The following is a 21,266-nucleotide window of genomic DNA, read 5'->3' on the forward strand; positions in this document are numbered from 1 at the left end:
CTTACAAGTATTTAAAAATGTAATGAGCACATTTTTTTATCAATTCATATTGAATCTATTAGATCTGTTACAAGCTGGAATCTCATAGGAAATTTGATTTTGTTTTGTCTCTAATTTTATCTAGGTTTGTATTTAGGAGTCTACATAAGATAAAGGAAGCGTGGTTTAGTCAATACTTGGAACAGTATCAAATGAGCAGTACGTAGAAGCGCGAAATGTCTTTAAATTCCGCACTTAAATTTATAGAATTCTTATTAAGGCGTTTATTAACTTTTTGAATGATGCATATGTAACGTATTATCAGATCAGCACTTTAGTGAAATAACGTATAGTTCCAACTATTATTTATTATTATTGCAAAAATCGCTCATATATATTTATATATGAGCGATTTTTGCAATAATAATTAATTTGTATCATTAATCATTAATAAACTAGAAATCAAAATAATAAAAATCGTTATCATTAATAAACGCTTTAATAAGAATTCTATAAATTTAAGTGTGGAAAACATATTGACTTGATCAATTTGCTTAGTTATGGTAAATTCAAATAATTTCAAACATTTCACTTAAAAAATCAGCTGAAGAACATGACTTCGATTCCTAATTCAAGAATTAATACTAATTTATGATTAAATGGTAACATTTTTTTTCAGATGATGATGACGAGCCACAACTACTGCAACTCACCTCCCAACACAAAGCAGCTATCAGGGCAATTCGCAAAGTTAGTTTTTCTTTTAAATAATATTTTTAATACATATAGTATCCTAAATACTGTTTGAATGACATCATAAATAAGTAGAAAAAACGAGAAGATAACTTACCCTGTTTCTTGCTACATAAAAGCGAAACTTCATACATTTATGTGGCGTTGTAAAAAACTTATACAGAACAGGGTAATTCCTAACTAATTGAAACATTTTGAAATCTTTTTTTATGAAAAACAAAACTAAAGAAAGGAGATGTACTATTGGAAAGTTTAAACAAGTTCCTGAAGTCAAACTTATTTAGAGAACTGCAAGCTCTGAACGCAAGAATAACAACACAATAGGGGGAAAACGCACATTTTTTTAAATTTTACTCCACAATACCGTTGGATCATTTTTAAAATATTAACAATTTTTCAGTTTTAGGTTTTTTGAAAAAAAATGTTTCAATAACTTCAACTGAAGCGTTTCTGTTTGAAATAACCCATTTCTTTAAACAAAACTGCTATTCTCCGGCAAAATAAATTAAGTCAAGCATGCTCGGAAAACTAGAAATATTTAATTTTACGCATGCAGAACTGTACGTGCTGGCACATTACCTATTTCAATAATGTTGTTTCGCAGCAATCCACTTATGCGAAAAGTAACACACTTTTGTTCGTTATTGTGCTTTCCTTTTTGGCTTATGAGTCCAAAGGGCATTTCATTCCTTCAGAAACATTTTACCAGCGATATTTAGGGCTTATGGAAAACGTAATTTTCGTCTAGTGCTTTAATAAATAAATTATTTATGCTTCTAATAGAAAATGGAATCATTTTCGATCACTATAAGGACTGTCGTAGTCTTAAGTTAAGATATTTGCAGACCAATATTTGCTATTATTTATTTGATTCTAGATAAAATATTTCGTTGCTCGACGGAAATTCCGAGAGGCTCTAAAGCCATACGACGTTAAGGACGTTATTGAGCAGTATTCTTCTGGTCATGCAGACTTGCTAAATCGGGTGAAAAATCTGCAATACAGGTAGGCTCAACTGAATACTTCAAATGTTGATTAGTTGCTTTAATTTGCTGAAACGACAAACGCTTCCACTTGCGTACATAAAGAGAGACGAATATTGAATTGCTGCTGCCTGCTTAAATGTAAGGATGCAATTTGAAATGTTTTGTTCTTCTTTACTTTCGAACATCAGTTTTACACAAATCATTGATGAAATTCAGAATGTATGCTTGATATACAGATATATTTTCATAGAATGAACTTGCTAAGTTTAAGTTATCCGGATAGATTCTATTCGTTCTCTTCTTAACATGTCGACTATATTTTAGGCACTATTTACCGTAGAAATGCGTGATACAATAACAGGTTTTTGTCTATATCCCAAACAAGGACTCCCAAGAGCATTTTCGTAGACGATGTCCGGGATGTTCCATTCATACCCCGTTAAATTACAGGGTTTTGGACGTCAGTTGCAAGCTGAGCTCAGCTGATGAGAACTAATAGGTTCGAAACCGGTCTTGGGAGTGTTTGCTTGAGACGTAACCAAAAATCTGTACTTGTCCCACGCTATTACCACAGCATAAAGATTATAATCTTTATGCTGTGCTATTACTATGGAGCAATCAGCCAACAAACTATTTTCAGACCACCGAATTGGGGAAAAAACCAATTTGAACGTACGTTTTAAAGAGCAATAGCTCATACTCAAACCATATACTCAAAGACCAATAGCTTATTATTATAAAAGATGCTCTATTCGTTAAAAGCTCTAAGTTCCGACATTTTGGAGCAACTGAGGCTTTTTTGATGAAAACATGTGTTTTTTTATTTCCTAACGTAACACTTGGGTCGAACTAATGCCAAAATGTTATGCTAGGGAATGTCTTACATTGTTAGGAATGACGAGTAAGCAGATTTTACACGTCTTTTAACTCACGACGAAGCTTTCATGCATTTCAATGTATACCTCCAAAAAGCGATTTTTTCCAGTGGAGTCAAAATTAGGTGTAAAATAATCCAATTAAACCCCAAAATCTATCGTACTGACAAATAAAATATTTTATTTGTGCTCTTAAAGTTGCTATAAATATTATATGCAATTTCAATGAGTTCCTAAATTAAAGAGAGAAAAAACTACAAATTATATATAGTTTCGAATATATTTTTGGAGGTAGAACACGTTATTAAAGTTATGCCAGTTAAGTTTAAGTCACCTAGTATAATTCCCAAGTTTATTTAACCTCTGTACATTTCTGTTCATTGTATCTGAATGGAATAAAAGTACATTAGAGTCCTAAATTATCTATTACTGTTTTCCTTTTTAATACGCTCGTTTCCTTAACGCACAAATTTCTTCGTATATTTAGAAAATATATTTTTAAATTATTTTATAGTATCTTTCGTTTTTATGTTTTAACGAAACGCTTCTATAGCTAGCTGATTTTTAGCAACCCCATATTCCAGCTGTTTTTCCCACGATGAGTGAAGTAGATTCTGGAAACGTTAGCTACATAATAAATAGCATTAAATTACCATGTTTATGTGTTTAAATCTGTAGTCGATTTTTCAGGATTTTTATCATAACTATTTCTGATAGAATGTATATTTGATGTTTTATCTTGTGTATGTTTCACACGTATTGAATTATGAATGAAACCTTTCATACATATGAAACAGCCTTCATGTGCTCTTCGAGTTCAACTGGTGGAATGTAAGAGACATGTTTGGTCTTGTTCCAGATTGGATCAAATTCTTGGAAAACAAGGTTCGAAGTCCAAAGACGTGTACGTTTCAAAGATTTGCTTAGCTGCCAGAGTCGTTACTGTAGAGAGACAAGTAAGTTACTATATTCTCTTCAAGTTATATAAGTAACAAACATTTTTTATAAGGAAGGGAATTTTTTAAGAAGCAAGATGTACACATGTCTTAATTGAAGCTGTTATACATATTTCGAAAGATATTCTCTGAAATTGGTAAAATATTAAGTAAACAGTGAATTTTGAAATATCCGAATTGACAAAGTTAGCTTAATTTTCAAAAGCCACATTGAATGTACTATTATATTATTTTGCCTTTGAATGCTTGTATGACTTAGTACTTAAACAAATTGAGAAAACATATTGGTTTTCTTCCATGTGAACACTTAAATTTAAAGAAACGTATTGAAATAATTTTTAAACAAAGAGAACGTGAATGAAAGTGAGAGGTCATAAAATGGCAATAAATTCTGATCTAAAAATGTACAAGCAAAACAAACCCATATAACTTTACAATCTATAAACAGAGAAAAAAATACGCCTCTCTTTGATATTTCTTCAGGCCACCAAAATGCTGCGACGATAATAATTGAAAATGGCTGTAAATAATTGCAAATAGTAGCATAAATCGTAAAGAATTTGCCACTTATTATATCTATCTTATTATTTACTGAAGACCATCTACTTGGAACACTTTTCACATTGTTCAATCTTATCAACTGATGCATATTGTATCAGTTGAATAATCACAAGGTTCCACTATGCTGCATTCTGTACCATAAACCCGATTAAAATTCTTCAGATAACCTTGATATGAATCAACTGTACCTATTTTCAAATTGTTTTCTGCAAACATCAATATATCTACAAAAAAGTATACAGAAGTTTTTAATGCGAAGATCTCTAGTGTCTACTTGTAAAAATTACAGGTTGATGATATCTACTCAAAGATCGATCAGTTCTTCGACCTATACATGGAGGATCGAAAGTGTTTTATTCCAAACACTAGTCACCGCCAGATGGTTCCTACGGGTTCTCCACTTGACGATGATGACGATATTCCACCCGCAAGTTTGAAAACAGGAACAACCATCACAAACCACTGGAATTCTGGAGTAAAGCCCAAGTCAATTCTTGTAGAAAAACAATCGTCGGTTCCCAGCTTGCCCAACATCAGAGAATTGGATGATAATGGAACGGAAATTTCCTTCATAAACCGCCCTAGATATTATCGTGGATATTCGGATAGCGGAACTCGATTGAAGAAACATGTTACTCTCAGGTAACTTAGAACTGATAACGAAGTCATCCTCGAAGAATATGTTTAATAGCAAATAGTTTTGTGCAAAAATTTATTGAAATGTTGCTATGCATATTATTCCAGTTCTCCGTGCTCATATTCCGAGATGCCATACAACGGCCGAAAAAGATCTGACGAAGACAACGAAATAGTGACTCTAATTGTACCACAGATCCAAAAAAAATCGCTACTTAGAGTACCATCTGATGGTGACGAAGCCAAAAGTACGCAAAGTTCACCAGAGTTTCCCGAGCCTTCTACCTCAGGTCTATCTACCGGTAAGTTGTTTTCAGGAATCTATAATTCCTGAAAATAAAATATTAAGAGAATCAACAATTTCCTAGAACTGTAAATAAACGAGACTCATTCTTAATGTTAACTAAGAAAATAAGATTCCCTATCCTCGCAACAATCTTGGATTGCATAAATGGAACATTATTGTCTCCCTTGAATATATGTTGCGCAATAAAATATCAAGTCGTTACGAGGGAGATGAAAAACCGTATACCAGGGACAATAACGATCCACAAACACCTTAATCTTGTAAAACAATCTTGTAGGCATGCCAGTGAAAATTCCAAATAATTCGAACTTTCAAAAATATATACTAAATTAAATAATTGAACTAAATTAAACTTGAAAACTATATATCTATCAAACATCGTGTTAAAACTGAACGCTATAATAATGAACGAAATTAACGCCCTTGAATTATCGGTTTCATTAAACCTTTCTCGAACAGATAAAAATATTTTTAATTGAAGACAATCTTAAGAAACTAAAAAAATTATCACTAATAAAATATATTTAACTCATTGTCAAATTACACTTTGTAACCAGTCTGAATCAATATCGACTGTATTGGATTACTTAGAGGTATCACTCGACAACGAATCTGGAGAAAACGGTTATGAAGACGAGGACTATGATGCTGCAGATAACTCCGATCATGAATTAGACGAAGAGGCGGATGAAATCGAAGATGAAGCCAACGAAACAACCTTACTCTGTCCTGCCGCAAACCAAAACGAAATTATAATTACTCCAAGTACTCTCAATTGTGCATCGAAAGTGGACGTAGCTACTGAAGATATCTACATGACCAACTTCAAAGTACCACATAAACGTTATCATCGAGATTAATTGTTTACAGCGCTCATTCCTAGTCAAAAACTGCTATAGCAAAGAACATTAGGTCATGAATCAGTCAAAATGTTTCCAGGCCGGAATAAAGTGAGTATCGAATTTCCCATATAAAAATAATTTTTGCGGTATGTAGTTTCTCTTGACTGTAGTGATTTTTCGCATACTTGAGTGATTTGGATCTGAGATGTCATTGTTTTTTTTTTGGATTTGCTCCTTGTTGTAGGTATTTATTCAATAACATTAAGATTAAAGTAATGCATTAGTGTTTGGTTTGTTAAATAATAGTTCATTTTGAAACGTAAAGAAATTTATTCAGTACTGTAACTTCAACACAACTGTTCAACAGTGCATCGCATTTTAAATGATTGAGCCAATCCATTTACTCATAGCTTTTTTTTCAATTCATCAAATCCTTTCAATGCTTTCTGTCAATTAGATATTATTCTGTTTGAGACATTTGGCCCCCATTGCGTAAAAATAGTGTTGATATGTTGATGTTGGTACGGAGGCGAAGAATTATTTTTTTTTGCTAATAGATTAAAAATTGATCTCATTTAAGGTGAACATGAATATTTAATTTAATGTAGGTACTACCTTAGTTTCTGCTATGTTTTCACTCTTCTTAAATTTATCACAATTAAATTCATATTTTAACATTCAATATTTAATATTGAATTTTTTCACTCTCTCTTAGCGTTATATATAAATAATTATGGTGCTCTCCATATGTAATTATTGTAGATACATAAATAAAGCGCTTGTCTATTAAAATGTATTATTCGCAGTTGTAAAGCAGGATTCAGTGAGTTAAGAGATAAGCTTAAGAAAATCTAGTAAGAAAAAGTGAAGGAAGTCATAATAGCACTTTGAAAAAGTTTCTAAAATATTTTATCTCATGTCGTAATAAACATTTCTAGACAGGTGACTTTATAAGTTGAGATGTAAGACTAATGTTTAATGTTTTATATTTACCGTGCTCAACTCACAATAACCATTTTCATGCAAAACAGATCTGTTCTAGCAAAAAAAACGAATATTAGCGGAATTCTCCATCGATGGGCGGATTTTACAGAGGATTTATAACATTTTCGAGATAAATATGTACTAGTATTTTATGTTTAGTGGGTAAAATATAACAACTACAATTCCTGTCGCACTGGTAAAACTGTATCAACATATTTCAAATAGTTGCATTGGCTGATTTTTCAGTCATAAATGTGTGAAATAAGGTACAAGGTTTGGTGGCGTCAAAAGCAATCACTCAGACCAGATCCTCACCTAATTCTGTATTTAAGTGCAGGATTTTGGATGTGCCAATTGCAAGCTAAACCCAGCGGATAAGAGCTAATAGGTCCTAAACCCGTCTTGGGACAGCTTGTTTTGACACAGCCAAAAACCTATTCCTTATTTGTTCTTGTATGTTGCCTATGGAACGGAAGTGTTTTTGCCCATTGTCATAACTAAATTACACATCATTCTCAAGCACTCTATAAGTGTAATATAACTAAATCCCTAGCACAATCTCATCAATGTAGATTTCAAAGCTAGTCCACGGTGCTGTTCTCAACATCGAAAATTTTTAAGATAAATTGTGGGTTATGGATATATATTAGCATGTAAGAATGTTTCGTCTCAACGTATACTAATTTCTAATACTTAAAGTGCTTCGTAAAATCCTGTTTTCCTAAAATTGTAATTTTAGAAGTTTGACTTTCATTAGAAAAAATTATGATATAAGAACTGAAATCCTAGGGCACAAAATCTAATACGCTTACAAATAGACCTATTAAATCACCCTAGTTTTAAAGGTAAACGTAGTGCCTACAAAAAATAATTTTTCAAAATATATACAATCTACCTAAATAATTAAATATGTCTTCAATTCGTTGTTCATTTTAATATTGGGGAATCAGTCCAATTAAAAAGGTCGTTATCAATATTAGACTTCTGGGGTAAATCATGATGTTTTTAATGTCGAATAAATTACAATTTAAGTAAAAAGTTCAAAAAGTATGTAATGGTAGTAAAATGTTACTAATGCTTTCTAGGACAAATAACAACTGACAATTTCTTAAAATTATATATGTAAGTATATTAATGGCAAATCTGCATATACAATTCATTGTCATAAATCTCAACCACATATTTTTTATTAGAAAAACAGGTGTCGACAACATTAGTGTAACTCACAGTTTTTTTGCCATAACTAAACTGAATCCTTAACTTCCAGTTACCTAAGAGAACATATATTTTGAGACAGCAAAAAGTGTATATAGTAGTAGTAAGGACAGTATTAAGACGTTAGAAGCTTACTTTACTACCTAAACTTATACTTAGAAAGCATTTTTTATTCGTTCTATAAGTTTAATGTATGTATGCAGATACATACTTATCAACAAAAGTTGGTTAATAAGAAGATTCTTAACCAACTCCAGTTAATAAATTAATTAAAGTCTGTTTTAATGGAAACTTCAGGATATAACAATTAACAAATTGCACATAATTGATTAATTTGAAAATTAAAAAATTGTACATAATTAAAAAGTATATAAATAAATGAATATATATACATTTTTGTGGTAACGTTAATATATTTATATGTATATATATTTATATATTTATCATGTACTAATTCTAAACTTAACTGCATTGAATTATGCAAAACTCTACTCGATTGTAAGCCATTAAAACAATCTTTAATCTACACTGCCTGTGATGAAGGAAACCCTTATTATTTTAAGATATAACTAGATATACTTTACTGTTAGTGCATTCAAAAAATTAAGCCTTTTGTTTATCTTATATCTACCTGACTTAACATAGGACCATTCTCTCTAATCTATCCTCCAACCTCATCGAATTTACTATATATAAATTTACACCCTAAGAGTTCGGAGCAAAACATTTGTAATACGTATGTGAATCTATATTCCAATGTATACTGCTATCCACGCATATTTCAATGAAAAACATCTTTCTGTATTTTACAACTGTTACTTTCCCTTAAATTCATTGTACCAAAACGTTATAAAAATCGAATTACACTAGACTAATTATTAAGCAACAAGCAGTTGGTGTTTATGCAAAAAAATCGACACATTTCCATGAAGCACAACATTAAAGAACTACTTAGGCGAAAGAAGCTCGGAATTGTTGTACAATTACGAGCACCAAAATTTGGTCAGATTGCACTAGTCCAAAAAAGATAATCATTATCGTTGATTAACCACGGTTAAATGCATTAAATTTTAACCGCCTAAATTTTGTGCCGTCAAATTTTAATATTCGTTATTGTGCACATAAAACCATCAAAAATAATTTGCTAAAACGTAGATGTAATTATATTTAAATACATTATGTAGAGCAGTTTAAAGCTATACCCAGGTATTCTTCAAATCCTATGGTAATTGTTCCTTTCCTTTCCATATCTTTGTTTCGAAACGCTTCAGTAAACCTTTGTATCTGAACGCAAGTAACTATAAACTGATCTATAGACATAGTTGCGTGATTCTTCAGATCACTTCGGTCGATAAGATACTTAGTAAACTCAGGAGAAAATTGGAAACCCATTTGTTGGAAAGCTGAAAGGAACGTTCGGGACTAATTAGCATTTGCTTGATTGAAAGCAAGAACATGGAAAGTAATGATGTTGAAAATATGAAATAAATGCTGAAATGTTGCGCAAAAAAGTTTTACTCAGTATCATTCGTTTCACACACCATAATAAATAATAAAAGTTCAGTTAAAATGTGAATTAATTCAAAACTCGTGTCCTTTTAAACTAATGTGTAAATTCCTATTAGAAAACCAACGATCTAAATTCGTATACAGGCTGTTCTTTAATGATATTCAAATTTCTAAGACTCCAATTCTATATGGAAAATTAAAGGTACTTCGATTAATAATCAATGATTAAAAAATGTTCGGCTTTGAAAATATGTTTTTAAATTTTAAATTTCAATGAGAAATTTTTTGTGTAATTGATTAAACTTGTGCAACCGCTAAAGACGTTTCAACGATATTTATATCAAATAAACGAAAAATATAACTCCATATAATGGTAATAGGTATCAAATTTTTGCAGGGCAGGAAAATTATGTTGTGTGTGTTATTATTGTTACAATTATTATTATCAATTACTACATACACAATATCACTGAAATATCTCAAACAGTCTCAAAAATATTAATTGATAAGCATTTTGCCTAAAATTCCTTTCGATATTTTTTTGCCGTAGTTTATAACGCAACCTATCGTTAATTTTTGGTTATAAATATTGACATTAAAAAACCTGGTGTCAGATAATTGAAAAACTAATAAAACATTGAAATTAAGGAATTAAACGTACATCCAGCTGGTATTTTGCGACTCACATCTAAAATCTGACTATGTATTGAGTTTAAGAACAGAGTAGCAATCTTAAATTAGAGATTATCATAGGATATTGGAAACCGATTACAGTATAAACTGCTCAAAAGTTGATATGAAATATATCCTGTTTCAATTCCTGTTGTAAGTTAGTTCACTTGTTTCTTTATAAACTCTACAACTCCAACCTGCCTAAATGTTGACCATATAAACTATCCTTGTAAGTTGTACATTGCATTTAGATAGTTTCACTTTTGCATTGTTATTTTGTGTGTATGAAATTAAAACAACTGTTCAATTTCCGAATGCTTTTGTTTCCAGAAATTAAAAGCATTTTAAACTAGTAACATACATTTCAGTATTGTTGGTATTTGAATAAACGTACTTAAATGGATTTCAAATAAATCTTTTATTTAAACGAGTTTTATTGGATTTTGAAATTGTGGTAGTTGCAAATGAAGGCATTGTAAATTAAAGATGAATGTTCAGTTCAATCAACAAAAGTTGAACAGCAATTCCATTTCAATTACGTATTTTAACTTTTAGACATTTCTATGAAAAACCCAGGTTTTATGTTTTATTTCAGTAACGCAACATTTTAAATTGTCCGATTTGGTGGGCCAAATCGGAAAACAGTTGTTTTTTGTCTGATTGTACGCTATTTTCAGAATTACGTTGCTTGTGGTTTGTAAGTTGATACCGTTCTAAATATTGTATATTTCATTTGATTTCGTTTGAATGCTGAAGACTGAACACTTACCTTGACTTAACTCGGCCTGTTCAATGCTTCCAGACTGATCCCGGTCGTATAGCCTAAACGTGCCAAGCCAATTGTTGATGTAGCTGTATAACTCCTGAAACTCATTCATATTGATGGTACCTGTTTTGTCTTTATCAAACATCCCTATCATAAGTCTGCAAGCTGACTCTGAGAAGTTTCGCCCCTCTGCATTGACCAAAGCAGATTGGAGTTCTGCAACAGAACTATAGATAAACCAACTGCACTACTTAATTCCTGCTTGCAAATTTACCTTGCCAGCTAATTTCCCCTGATTTATCTCTATCGACTGCTGCAAACCACTGAGTTACTTCAGGGCTTACGGTGCTTGAGGCAGTTGCATATTTAAATTGAGTATTCTAAAATTGAGTCAAAACATGAATTTTTACATAAGAGGTGAATTACAGTGGTGTTTAACTCACTTCGTACATTCTGTATCAACAAATAACAGTTTTTTACTTGGGTTTTGATGACAGCTTAAGTTAGGTTAAATCTGTGGGTTAAATATCATGAAGGATTACGACATTAGGGTCACAAGCCGTCACCAGTGGCGTCTCGTAAAGCTATCATAATATTAAAATACATTGTTTTTATCTGAAATATGTTTAAATTAACAATCAATATATCAATCAATCGGTGATTGATTCGTAAACTGAATTAAAATCGGCAAGATTGAGTGATAATAAAAATGAGAAAATTTATTAACATATTGAGTGTAATTAATTTTTTATTGATATTGTTTAATTGGGATTTAAATTTAATTTAATTTCTATTAAAATTATATAATCCGCAAAATAATAAATTGGCAATTTGTTGTCCTGCTCCACTATTGTGGCACAGACAAGAAGAGATAAATCTGTTATATGTATTTTCATCTGACAACATTGTTATGAAATTTTAACCTGTTCCAAGGCAATTAGAATTAGAAATAAGGTCAATGTCACAGAGTCAATGTGTAAAAGATATTTCTAAACAATTAGGCAAAGTAGTATTGAGTTAAATTCAAGTAGTTTGCCAGTTCCCCAGTCTGCCTTAGTAGTAAATCAGAAGAAATGCTCTGCATGTGTTCGCCATCTATCACGATATGATAGCGACAAGGGTTTGCCAAAGATTTAAAAAAGTTGTTAATATATCTAATAGTAAACGTGTAAAGGTGATGTTCAATAGTGGAAAACAGGAGATAAAATGTTATTCTTCAACTATCAGTGATTCAACAAGGAGTAAAGGATTTGCCCACAACTACTTCAGATTTACTGATTATGACTGCTTGGGATTCGATTTAGATAACACCTTGGCTAGATATAAAGTAGGTGCTATGATAGAGATGGAGTATGATATTTTAGCCAACTTTCTGGTTGACAACAAAGGCTATTCAGCGAAACATTTGCTTAAACCTTTAGACCATAATTTCATCATTAAGGGCTTGATTGTTGATGATGAAAATGGCAATTTGCTAAGAATTTCTGGAGATGGAACAATCATTCAAGCTACACATGGTACAAAAATCTTGACACAACAGGAAGTAAAATCCTACTATCCCAATCTTCGATGGAGAGCAACCGACTTGTTCGCTGAAGATCCTCTGCAAACGTGGAATGGGCCCTATTCCGAAAAAATGCGCACCCTATTAGACTATTATGATGTAATAGTGAGTTTAATATTTGCCCGAGCAGTGAACTCGATTGATGAAGATAATTCTGATAGAAAACTGTACAATATTTGGCCTGATCTGCTAGCAGCATTACAAGACATGTTCACAAGAGAACATTTTCAAAATGAAAAAGGAAAGTATTTTGCAGAAATAAAGGCAAATCCACACACGTATTATTATAAATGCAGCAATCATCTTATCAGATGGTTAAATGATCTTAAAGCCAAAGGAAAAATATTGTTCCTAATTACGGGGTCCTATGTGGATTTTGCTACACACACCGCCAGCCATACAATAGGAGAAAACTGGAGAGATATGTTTGATATTGTGATAAGCTATGCCAAAAAACCAGGCTTTTTCACTGACCACAAGGACTTCATTTCTTTAGATGGTTTCAAAGAAGGAGAAGCGTTGAAAATTGACGATTTGAAATTAGGAGGAATTTACACACAAGGCAATTGGAATGACTTAAAGACATTTTTGGAAACCCATAGTAAACTTTCGAATCCTAGATTTCTTTATATAGGAGACAATTTAGTTCAAGATATTTACACACCACATGTATATGCTGGGTGTGATACAGTTACGGTTTGCGAGGAATTGGAAGCTGAAGGTGTCTACGGACATGAAAAATGGCATCCCGATGAGCAATTTCTTTGTTCAACTGTTTGGGGATCGTATTTCAAATCCAAAGACACAGGGCAAATGACCAACTGGTATGATATTATGAAAAAGCACTCAAAATTCTTCGTCCCCAGTCTCGAATATGTTGCCACCTTCCCAGTGGATCATCAATTTAAAATTGATATATATTAAAAGAATATGCATTCAAATAAATTGTTAAATGTTAAATAACTTTATTTGTGTAATTGAGCGCACCCGTTTTCACCTGCACCTGTCGACAGTTATGTGCCCATATTATCTTCTTACTTTAGCTGAATTTGTATATTTTTAAATTGATAGAGCTTTTAATGCTTGACATTTTATTGTTAAACCGTTACTTAAATTACTTTAATAAAACCAACGTTTTTAAATGTCTATATATTTTTAAATACCAATCATATACCTCCTAATAAATTTCATAAAATACTACAATTCCACACTACATGTTTTCAAATATATATTAAAATTTGCGTTTGCAATTATCTACTATTATATGTATATAATAACTTGATCTTTTCAAGAAATAATGTAAATACAGATTTCAATTCAAATATTTGTCATATACGATGAATAAGCATGCAACACTATGTATAAGCTTGCAAATAATATACTTTCAAAATTACATCAGTTACATAACACAATTTACACGGTGGTCCAACTATGTTGCTCAAAGTTGTAGTCCATGTAATAATACTTTCAAAAAAATGTTTATTACTTGTCCATAATGTAGTCTGCATAAAGGCAACATTTCCGGTGATTGTAGCGCCAGTTCATGACAACATTAATCAAATATATTTATATCGGTAAAAAAAATCATCAAGGCCTTATAAAAATGTGATTTTACGAAAAGAAATTATGAGATAAAAAATGACTGTCTGTTTAATAGCAATAATTGGGGCTAATGAAGATTTCCCGTGTCGAGTTATAACAAACAACTTGATACACTATTTTTCAATAATAATACGGATGGTCTGCAATTGATTTACAGGGTGACACTAAACAAGGGAGACAAAAAGTTTTAGGTGTGACGGGAAACTTACAATGAAAATTATGCATATAAAACTACGAAAACAAAAACCTACGGACCACCGCGGGGCAATTTCAGACACATTTGAACTTCTACAACACGGCTAAGGCACACAGCATTGCCTATTAATAAAATTGAAGACTATAAATGGTTGGTCTCCATTACATCGGATCACCCTGCATATTGCCAATGAAATCACCCAGAAGAATAGACAATATTGCCTAGTAAAAATATATGCGCATTGCGTAGGCACTTAATTTTTGTAAACAATTTTGTGTGAGTACTTAAAATCAGCAGACTTGGACCGCCATTGCAATTCCCATTCCCCCGCCAATACATAGGGAAACAACTCCTTTAGTTTTGTTCAATCTTTTTAAATTGTAAATCAATGTAACCAAGCAACGGGTACCCGATGCTCCAATAGGATGTCCCAGCGCAACCGCCCCGCCTGAAACGTTTACCACACTGGGGTCAAGCCCAAGTTCGTTGGTACAGATTACACTCTGGACTGCAAATGCCTCATTTAATTCAAATAGATCAACATCTTCTTTCGCCCACCCTGCCTTTTGCAACTGAAACGAACCGTTGCCGTCACCTCACTTAAATTTTCATTTTTATAACTGTTAAACACTTACGACTTTATTTACTGCTTGAATAGGCCCCAGCCCCATGCAAATAGGATCCAATCCAACCTCAGAAAAAGCAACAATTTCCGCTAGGGGTGTCAATTGTTTTTTATTTACTTCCTGCTCACTTGCTAAAATGACTGCTGCCGCTCCATCATTGATTCCAGAAGCGTTTCCTGCAGTAACGGTTCCAGTCTGAAAATGTTTAGTATTGCTTTAAGAATGTTTCACGCTTTGCATTGATGTCCTACCGAGTCAAAGGCAGGCCTAAGTTTTCCCAATTTATCCAAAGTACAATCTAGTTTGGGAAATTCGTCTTTCACAATGAGCACCTTGGTCCTTTTATCGGGGACTCCAATAATTTCGCGCTCAAAATACCCACTTTTCATCGCGTTTATTGCTTTGGATTGCGAATTCAAGGCAAACTCATCTTGTGTTTGCCGGGAGATATTATATAACTTTGCCAAATGTTCGGCTGAAATCCAAACAAATTTTTGCACCGTTTCTTAGGATAGAATTTAACAACAAACTTTAAATAATAGTGAAAACAATTTGCGGAGAAGCAAATTGTTTTATGCGAAAAAACCATTAATAATCAGTAGAGGTGTTGAAAAAGTAACTATTCGGTACTCGAGTATTAGTGTTTGGAGAAGAAACAAATACAGAGACGGGCTCAAAGCAATTGCATCAAGAGATTAGACTAAAAAATAATAATGAATTGTAATTTTTGAATTCAGGAAAGTTTTGCAACGCCCCTATTCCATGGTTTAGTACAGTAATCAAAGTAACAAAAAATATACCGAATGACTCAGAGTAGCGATTAGTAACGGCAATAAACACCTCTAATCGCCAGTATCTTGAAGTACTTGAAAAGCTATTGAGGATGACACAAAAAGAATTCTAGACCAATTATGGAATTGGAATTTAATCTTTAGCAATTGTCCTTTATTGATTAAGATTCGTTTTGAAAGAAAAGTTTCCAGATAACGAACTTTATGAAAGAATGCGCGTTTTGAGTATATTTAAAACCTATAATACTACTGAAACTGTATTATAAAATAACCTGTATTTCCCATGTGGATATTATTAAAAGCATCAGTCAAACCATCAACCAATACTGTGTCCGATAGATTAAGCGCTCCCAATTTGGATCCTCTAAGATATGTACTATGTTGAGCCCGAGACATACTTTCCTGGCCACCTGCCACCAATATGCTACAGTCTTTATTTCTTATAGCTTGGAATCCCAGGGCTACAGCTCTAAAAGCAAAATATTGATCTGGAGCCCGAGATGGAAGAGCAAAAACGTATTTGCACTTGAATAAATTGCAAAAGCTTACGCATATAGTGATCAAGCCATTTCAAATCAAAGACGTCTTCATAGTTCAGCTTGATGATTTTAATCGTTATAGAGTATATTTAAAATACAGTGCGTTTAGGTTGGTTGATAAAGCCACAAATTAATCCAAAATTTAATCGACCACTTATTTGGGAAAACGTTTTCAACTTTTTGCATTTGCGAATTGCTTTTTTATTTTAGGACCATGCGCTGGAATCCTTTGCGCCCAATAAGGATTTTGAGACGCCGAATGCCTAGTTTTGCCCAACTTCATAGGAAAAATTTTATTTTTTAGTAAAATTTATATGCTGAAATATTTATATACTTCCATTATCTGTGCATAAAATTGAACTGTTCTTCCACGTTACGATGATGATAAATATTCGGCATTAATGTGACCTTCAGTATTTGATTCCATTGGTAAAAATTAACTATCAATTAAATTACATCACGCTGAGAGCATGAGCATGAAAAGCTAACGAACGCGAATAGTGAATTAGAGATATCGCAAAAGGCGCAATATTATTTCCTAGTCTAACTCCTAAATTGTTATCTTAAGACGAAAGTGTATTTCCAGCAGAATACATTTTTAGTCACACAGACTTAAGAGTGAAATCTGGCCGGAGACAGTGGTTCGTGCTCTATATAACGATAACTTTCAAGCTTTTACCAAAACCTCTTCCAAGAAACAAACCAAAAAGAATGTCAAACACAAAAGAATTTGGTGAAATATTATCAAAAGGACCTCAAAATAAATTAACCCTCAGCCCCATTATTCACTTAAATAACCCAGTAAGAAATAAAATATAATGTAAGAACCGTGACTCAAAAATTGAAGCCATATTAAGGAAAGCTGAAGATATTCATTGGCATCAGCATGAAACAATAGAATTGAATATGTTGTATTTAAAATTGAAAATACATACTAATAAGATGTATTGATTGAAGAAAGTGAAGAAAGATTTGCGTTTAATCCAAAGTCCAGTTATTTATCATTGAAATAAAGCATTAAATTATGTTAAAAATTAGCCTGTACTTTAGCTGTTTAACTAAACCGAAAATACATCATAATTGAATAAACACATTTTTTTTCTATCTCGCATTCTTATTGACTTTGGATCAACAATAGAATATTACGTTGTAACAAGTAACAAATGTGCTTAAAGTTCAAAATTCCGATTATTATGTAAAAAATGTAGGTTCAAGTCCAGGTTTCTTAACTAGCTATTAATATGCATTAAATTATCAAACACCATAGATAAAATCCTTAATTTGCAGGCAATTTCTCTCTAAATGCATGAAAGCCGATTAAATTCACTTTTATTATTTCAAGGGTACCATTTTCTGTATCTTTCAAGCATTCTTTAGTTTGGCTACGAACGAAATTAGCAAACCAAATGAGTTGTCCTCGATTCCTAAGTTAAACTATTCTGACAAGTAAAAATAGAAATTGAATTCATAAACCTTTGGATTTTCTAAGCTTTAAATGCAAATCACCTAAAAATGTAAACAGCAGAAAAAATATTTTAAAACCTAAGCTTGTAAGTATTGTAATAAGAACTGGAAAAACGTAAGTCACTTCGTTAAATTAAGCATACTGCTATTAAAATTAATTTACAAGTTTCGTTGAAACGTATGAATGTTTCGCAAAGCTATGGGGTCGGCAAACTTTTAATTTTTAGTTTCATTCAATAGTCTTTAAGAACCACGATTACAATAAACCAACGTTCTAAATACTATATGGATAAACCCGAATATCTAAGAAGATCAGTGGCTAATTTGCAAGCGCTTTTATCGATCTAAAATGCATAGTTGGAGATTTGCAGGCGTTAGTCTAAATATCCGAGTAGACGAATTCGTATTTGATTAGCAAAAAATAATTACCGTACAACTCGTATTCCTCTTGTTATATAATTTCTTTACATTAACTTACTTGAGTCCAGATCCACATAACATATTAATGGTTAAGGCCGGGGCGGAGTTCGGAATTTTTGCATTTATAGCGGCTTGTCGTGCAGGGTTTTGTCCCTGCCCTGCAGTCAAGACCTGAAACAAAAAGAAACAATATTTTCCAGGGTTCAATTTTTTTGATGTGGTGACGAATTGATCTGGGTGAATCTCGTATTTTTGTAACTATTGTACCAAAGCTGTAGACGCAAATTTCCATTTTTTTCTAATAGAAAAAATTGTTTTTTTGAAATGGCAGGTTCAGACTTCATCGAAAACGATCCAAAATTGTATGAAAACATTTTTTTCTGGTTTCTTGGTTTCGGGTTGGGCAATTTGTAACTTGTTAAAGTTCAAGAAAGTGATTTCCTTTAATTTGTGTATTTTTGCTAAAATAATACACCGTGCTGTTTTGAGAAATTAATTATCTATATTAATTAATAGGGCTTAATAAGATTTAATGCTTTCAACTACAATTAAAAACCATAGTAGAAATCGTATTTATTGTACTTGTATCAAAATACTCGAACACTGTATTAAGAAATTAATCAATGTGAGAAAAATAGAATATAAATTATTTATACTTTTAGCTATAAATATTTACGACAAAATTATTTTCAGTAAACTCTGATTTTAAATTTTACAACAAATAATTCTTGATTCAAGGAACGAGCGAATAATAGGAGCATAGTTTAAAATTAATTATGAGAGATAATTGTAGCGCCGATAAGTGGTTAGTTAGTTATCTAATGTAATCTGTTCGCAAACTTATAGCTACTTACAACTATTTCGCGTCTTTCAAACTATACGCTTACACAATATTTAAAAGGGTACTTATAAGCAGAGATAACACCTTTGCATAAAACCGACGTTTTCTATGGAAAAAGGTCGAATATTTGCACGTTAATTGTGTAATAGGACGAATCTCGGAAGAATCATAGTGAGACCAACCGCTCTTGACCTAAGAGACCATTTCCCAAACCTCATCGACAACAAAAAACAAAAGTTTCCGTGGTATTAAAGATCTTAAACTTCGACGACATCTAATATTTCTGATAAGAACTAAGGCACTTAGGGAAGGACAGAAGTTCACAAGTTCTTAACAATTGTTCAAACAAATTTTATCAGCCGTTTTTGAGATATAAACGCTTTGAAACGATTTGAAATGTCGAGAGCCCCTTGAAATTTTATACCTATGACTTGAATCTGTTGTTGAATATTCAGTGGTGGAAAATTTATCATAAAGGGCAATTACAAAGAGGGTTATCGAGATCCTCATGGAAAATAAAATTTACGCGTTATTTTCATATCTTCAACAGCGTCAGAAATGTAAATGAAAATGTGCATTAGTTATTATTGTTTTATGAAATTTTGGGGCTATCACTTTGAAGGTTGGGAATTTCGCTTTAGCCCTACTGTGGGCTTCTTCCTTCCACTTCCGAATCTTTTCTCGACAAGGTTCATTCGAACAGAAGTTTCTTGCTTTAGCCAAGCATCAAAGCTCCAATCTGTTAGTGCGGCAATAGTTAACATACAAACTCACTGCTATTTTGTAAAACTAAAAATCCCAATTGGAACTAACTACTTTCTGTTGAAATAAATTTGATTTTTAAAGATGCTTGTTTAAAAATCAAAATAGCATTCACAAAGTGCATGATTGTTAAAATATTTCAATTTACATTTGCCGTTGGATTCATGTGTTATTTTTTAACATTTTGATAAATCAGCTTTAAACGTCTACGGTTTTTGTCTTAACCTCTAACTTTTGAACTAATAATTGGTAATTTTTTATACAAGTCTAATTAGTAAGCGGCAATTCTATAAATGAAACCTTATAGACTTTGCGCTTATTTTATCCGTTTCTGAAGTAATGCAATTTATGCTTTTTAACACACCTTTTAAGAGCTTCGAAATGTTTCACAACACCGAATTGGTGAAACGACAATTCTCGGGTCGATTTACCAAAAAAGGCATTTCGACACATCGAATATTTTCAAGCATTTCCGATAGATCCCGGTTTTAAACTTGATAAAACTGAAAGAATGTCGACTCATTTATGCCAAAATATAGTTCACAAAATGTTACTACTCTATTATTTGAATTCAAATATTAATAAGCAATAAAAGAAAGAATGAGAAATAATATTGCAATGTTGTGTAACTGTAATATAAAACACATAATACAAAATAAGTAATTACCTGGCCCATTATACATTGATCTGCATCTTCAGGTTTTACCTTGGCCCTCACTAGGGCTTCAGCAATAACTATGGAACCCAATTCTGAGGCTGCATACTTTTCAAATTGCCCTTGGAAGTTACCTGAAAATTATTGCGAGTTTAACTTATGAACTGAGTCGACATATCGGCACACACCTATAGGGGTACGACATCCTGAGACAATAAATACCTTCGACATTGTTAATACTATTTTTATTTAAATACTGTGATGAGCTAAAATACGTGAAATACTATTCAGGTCGAACGAACATACATCACTATGTAACTAATACTGAAAAGTGAAACTTTTACCGCTACTTTTACACCTATATAGCAGCTATAGCCTCATTTCTTCCACCAAACTAAATATGATTTAATCAACAGAGTCAATGAGACCATAGATAAAGACAAATGGGACTTGTCTTCATCTATGAATGAGACTAGAATTTAATTAGTCTTGACTATTTATATTGTTTAAATATGTGCGGTTAGTAAAAATGGTGGGCGTGTTTTGGGACCACCTATGTAATGTACTCTAACTTGATATTTTTAAAAATGTGTACACGATTTATTTAAAAAAGGAATATTGTCAAAACCGTTAGCAAATAATCAGTTATAATAATTTAATTTAATTTATATGTAAATATAATAATAATAATAATAATGATAATGTATAAATGAGCCAAGCATGCAATAGATCCGACACGCGCAGCGCTTGTTACTCCTTTTCGAG

The 21,266-nt window shown here is 32.1% G+C and overlaps 4 protein-coding genes across 6 annotated transcripts in view; 2 read left to right on the forward strand and 2 right to left on the reverse strand.

Moving 5' to 3' along the window:
* LOC109533863 (potassium voltage-gated channel subfamily KQT member 1) overlaps nucleotides 1-7,376 on the forward strand; it is a 69,233-nt gene extending 61,857 nt beyond the window's left edge. For all 3 annotated transcript variants that reach the window (XM_019899369.2, XM_048666596.1, XM_048666598.1), the window contains 6 exons: nucleotides 659-729; nucleotides 1,610-1,737; nucleotides 3,453-3,549; nucleotides 4,400-4,752; nucleotides 4,855-5,048; nucleotides 5,645-7,376. In XM_019899369.2, coding sequence (XP_019754928.1) covers nucleotides 659-729; nucleotides 1,610-1,737; nucleotides 3,453-3,549; nucleotides 4,400-4,752; nucleotides 4,855-5,048; nucleotides 5,645-5,913 — 1,112 coding nt within the window. In that variant the 3' untranslated portion in view covers nucleotides 5,914-7,376. The remainder of the gene's footprint in view (nucleotides 1-658; nucleotides 730-1,609; nucleotides 1,738-3,452; nucleotides 3,550-4,399; nucleotides 4,753-4,854; nucleotides 5,049-5,644) is intronic.
* Nucleotides 7,377-7,869: 493 nt separating this feature from the next.
* Nucleotides 7,870-11,664, reverse strand: LOC109533864 (peflin). The gene is made up of 4 exons (XM_019899370.2): nucleotides 11,485-11,664; nucleotides 11,316-11,421; nucleotides 11,045-11,257; nucleotides 7,870-9,497 (listed from the first exon to the last, which is right to left on the reverse strand). The coding sequence occupies exons 1-4, from the start codon at nucleotides 11,491-11,493 to the stop codon at nucleotides 9,271-9,273; spliced, it is 555 nt and encodes a 184-aa protein (XP_019754929.1). The 5' UTR covers nucleotides 11,494-11,664; the 3' UTR covers nucleotides 7,870-9,270.
* A 182-nt stretch (nucleotides 11,665-11,846) lies between these two features.
* LOC109533847 (5'-nucleotidase domain-containing protein 1) lies at nucleotides 11,847-13,751 on the forward strand. The gene has a single exon (XM_019899333.2). The coding sequence runs from the start codon at nucleotides 12,147-12,149 to the stop codon at nucleotides 13,527-13,529; it is 1,383 nt and encodes a 460-aa protein (XP_019754892.1). The 5' UTR covers nucleotides 11,847-12,146; the 3' UTR covers nucleotides 13,530-13,751.
* Nucleotides 13,752-13,993: 242 nt separating this feature from the next.
* On the reverse strand, nucleotides 13,994-21,001 carry LOC109533848 (acetyl-CoA acetyltransferase, cytosolic). The gene is made up of 7 exons (XM_019899334.2): nucleotides 20,690-21,001; nucleotides 20,514-20,635; nucleotides 18,302-18,414; nucleotides 16,093-16,289; nucleotides 15,281-15,504; nucleotides 15,039-15,224; nucleotides 13,994-14,975 (listed from the first exon to the last, which is right to left on the reverse strand). Exons 1-7 carry the CDS (start codon nucleotides 20,730-20,732, stop codon nucleotides 14,694-14,696), a joined length of 1,167 nt encoding a protein of 388 aa, XP_019754893.2. The 5' UTR covers nucleotides 20,733-21,001; the 3' UTR covers nucleotides 13,994-14,693.
* Between the last annotated feature and the right edge of the window lie 265 nt (nucleotides 21,002-21,266).

The sequence above is a fragment of the Dendroctonus ponderosae genome, unplaced genomic scaffold, assembly GCF_020466585.1.
Source record: "Dendroctonus ponderosae isolate FM_Combo_2020 unplaced genomic scaffold, Dpon_F_20191213v2 Dpon_F_20191213_1, whole genome shotgun sequence".
In the NCBI taxonomy this organism is placed as follows: Eukaryota; Metazoa; Arthropoda; class Insecta; order Coleoptera; family Curculionidae; genus Dendroctonus; species Dendroctonus ponderosae.